This window comes from Bison bison, unplaced genomic scaffold (genome assembly GCF_000754665.1).
Source record: "Bison bison bison isolate TAMUID 2011002044 unplaced genomic scaffold, Bison_UMD1.0 scf7180017845560, whole genome shotgun sequence".
Taxonomy (NCBI): Eukaryota; Metazoa; Chordata; class Mammalia; order Artiodactyla; family Bovidae; genus Bison; species Bison bison.
The window spans coordinates 21,181-23,471 of NW_011476133.1; the positions used below are offsets into that span (position 1 = coordinate 21,181).

Consider the following 2,291-nt stretch of genomic DNA (forward strand, 5'->3'; position numbering starts at 1 on the left):
CAGAGCCCCGCTCTGCCTTGTAGATGCTGTGTCATCGTCCCTCCTCCGCTCACCCCTCCCTGACCCCGTCTGAGCCTCTCGTCGCCTCAGGGAGCCATCCCCGACTCGCACGAGGACGTCGGTGCAGGATGCCTGTGCTTTGTCAGCGGGAACCCCCACTGCCTTGTGCCCTCTGTGCCTGAGTTCTGTTCCCAAGCCTGTCGGGCTCTCCCAGCCCTGTCTTCAGCTTGAGGGGGTGACCTGGATGACTGCACCCCAGAGACCGGCAGAGGACAGAGCTGCACTGCCCTGGCTCTGGTGCTGACGGGCCTTGTGAGCCCACAAATGGGGTGTGTCTGCCGTACACACGGGCTGCCCGAGGGCCCCGCAGGCTGGCTTCCAGCCCGTTGCTCCCAGGCCCTGGCCGGAGGGTGTGGCTGGCCAGGTGCTCCAACTGCCCCAGTCCCCCACATGGGTAGGACTGGCTCGGGGCGGGCACGGCAGGGCTTCTCGAGGCGGCTGACGCACTGCGCAGTGCGGGGCTGCGCTGACTCAGTCGCTTCTCCTCAGCCCCTCGCCCTAGTGCTGGCACAGGAAACCTGGCTTTGGGGTCATGCTCCCTCCTTAGCTGCCCGGCTCTGGGTCGGTATGGACTCAGCAGGCGAGCCTCCACCCTTCAGGACACTTCAGAGCCCGTGTGCACACGGGGTCCCTCACTGGTCTCTCCCTTGGGCCTGGCAGGGAGGAGCTCAGAATTCTCCTGGCTCCTGAGGGCTGGTCGAGGCCCCTCCTCTGGGCCGGGGCCTGACTCAGGCAGGGGCTTCTGCACAGGGGTCCTGTCTGCCCTTGCCCACCCGCCTTGCTGGGGGAGCTCCCCGGGGGAGCTACTGGGGCAGCTTCTGTGGATGCTGGAATGCTCAGGTGGGCACTCCAAGGGGCCAGGTGCCCCCCATCTTGACCCCTGGGAGTCCATGAAGAGACAGACCCCTGTGTCAGGGCACTCAATGTCCCTCTCCAGCCGGCTCGATGGGAGGGGGTGGCTCAGAGCCCCCGGGAGGAGAGCCTTGGGCCAGGCCCTGCTGGGGAGCCGCTGTGCCCTCTCATGGGGAAACCCGGTGCCCAGAGGCCATGTGAGTCCTGGACGGGCCGCACCCAGCAGCACATCTGTGTCCTTCCAGATTCTGCGGTGGTCCTGGAGGAGGGAGGTCCAGGTGAGGCTGGTTTGTCTGCAGAGCCTCCCGAGTTGGAAGATTTTGAGGCGACACTGGGCTCCGACGGGCGCTGTGGGCGCAGCGACGCTTTCAGCAGGGTGAGTGCAGGCGGGGGAGCCACCTGAGGGGCCTGTGGGTGCTATCACCCCCTGCTGGGGGTACGGCGGGGCTGAGCCACCGTAGGCTGGTTTGCTTTGTACTTCCGCTGCTCTCCCATCCCTGTGCGTGTCCCTGTTGTGGGGCAGCCTGAGGTCCCCCGCAGTGGTCCGCCCGGGCTTTTAGCCCCTCCATGCCAGCATCCTGTAGCCTGGGGCCTTGGCTCCACTGCTGAGCGAAGGGCACGGGAAGTGCTTTCGGGAAAGGGGAACCTCTAGCTCCGTGCTGGCCGCTCTGAGGCCCTGGCTGGGGATGGGTGGGGCCTTATTTCTCCAGGTAAACCTGGGTGGGCTCTGCGGTGCCTCCTGGTGAGCGTTTCTTTTGGATCCATTCTTCCCAGTCATCTTCCACCTCCAGCCAGGAGGAGAAGTCATTCCATGCCGAGGAGTTGCCTCCTGGGGGCATCCCCATCGAGCGGGCGGTCTCCTCGGAGGGCTCCCGGGCCTCCGTGGACCTCGCCTTCCAGCCCTCTCAGCCCCTGAGCAAGTCCAGCTCGTCGCCTGAACTGCAGACCCTGCAGGACATCCTGGGGGACCCCGGGGACAAGGCTGAGGTCGGCCGGCTGAGCCCCGAGGCCAAGGCCCGGTCGCAGTCAGGGATCCTGGACGGGGAAGGTGCCGCCTGGTCAGCCCCGGGTGAGGAACGCCGGGGTCGGGGCCCTGCCCAGCCAGAGGGCCCCTTGCCTTCCAGCTGTCCCCGCTCCCCCAGCGGGCTGCGGCCCCGAGGCTACACCATCTCGGATTCGGCCCCGTCACGCAGGGGCAAGAGGGTGGAGAGGGATGCCTTCAAGAACCGAGCAGGGACCTCCAACACCGAGAAGGTGCCAGGCATCAACCCCAGGTGAGCCCTGCCCTCCTGGTGCTCCCGTGGGGGCCTGGGGCCGGCGGGGCCTAGGCAGGGCAGGCTGGCCACAGAGACCAGGCTCCTCGGTGACCGCGCTCTGGG

At 67.3% G+C, this 2,291-nt stretch overlaps 1 protein-coding gene across 1 annotated transcript in view; it reads left to right on the forward strand.

The window, feature by feature from the left end:
- Positions 1-2,186, forward strand: part of LOC104985533 (tuberin-like) — a gene marked incomplete at its 3' end in the record, with an annotated part of 23,325 nt that extends 21,139 nt beyond the window's left edge. The window contains exons 20-21 of the mRNA XM_010835753.1: positions 1,158-1,288; positions 1,687-2,186. Coding sequence (XP_010834055.1) covers positions 1,158-1,288; positions 1,687-2,186 — 631 coding nt within the window. The remainder of the gene's footprint in view (positions 1-1,157; positions 1,289-1,686) is intronic.
- Positions 2,187-2,291: the final 105 nt, after the last annotated feature.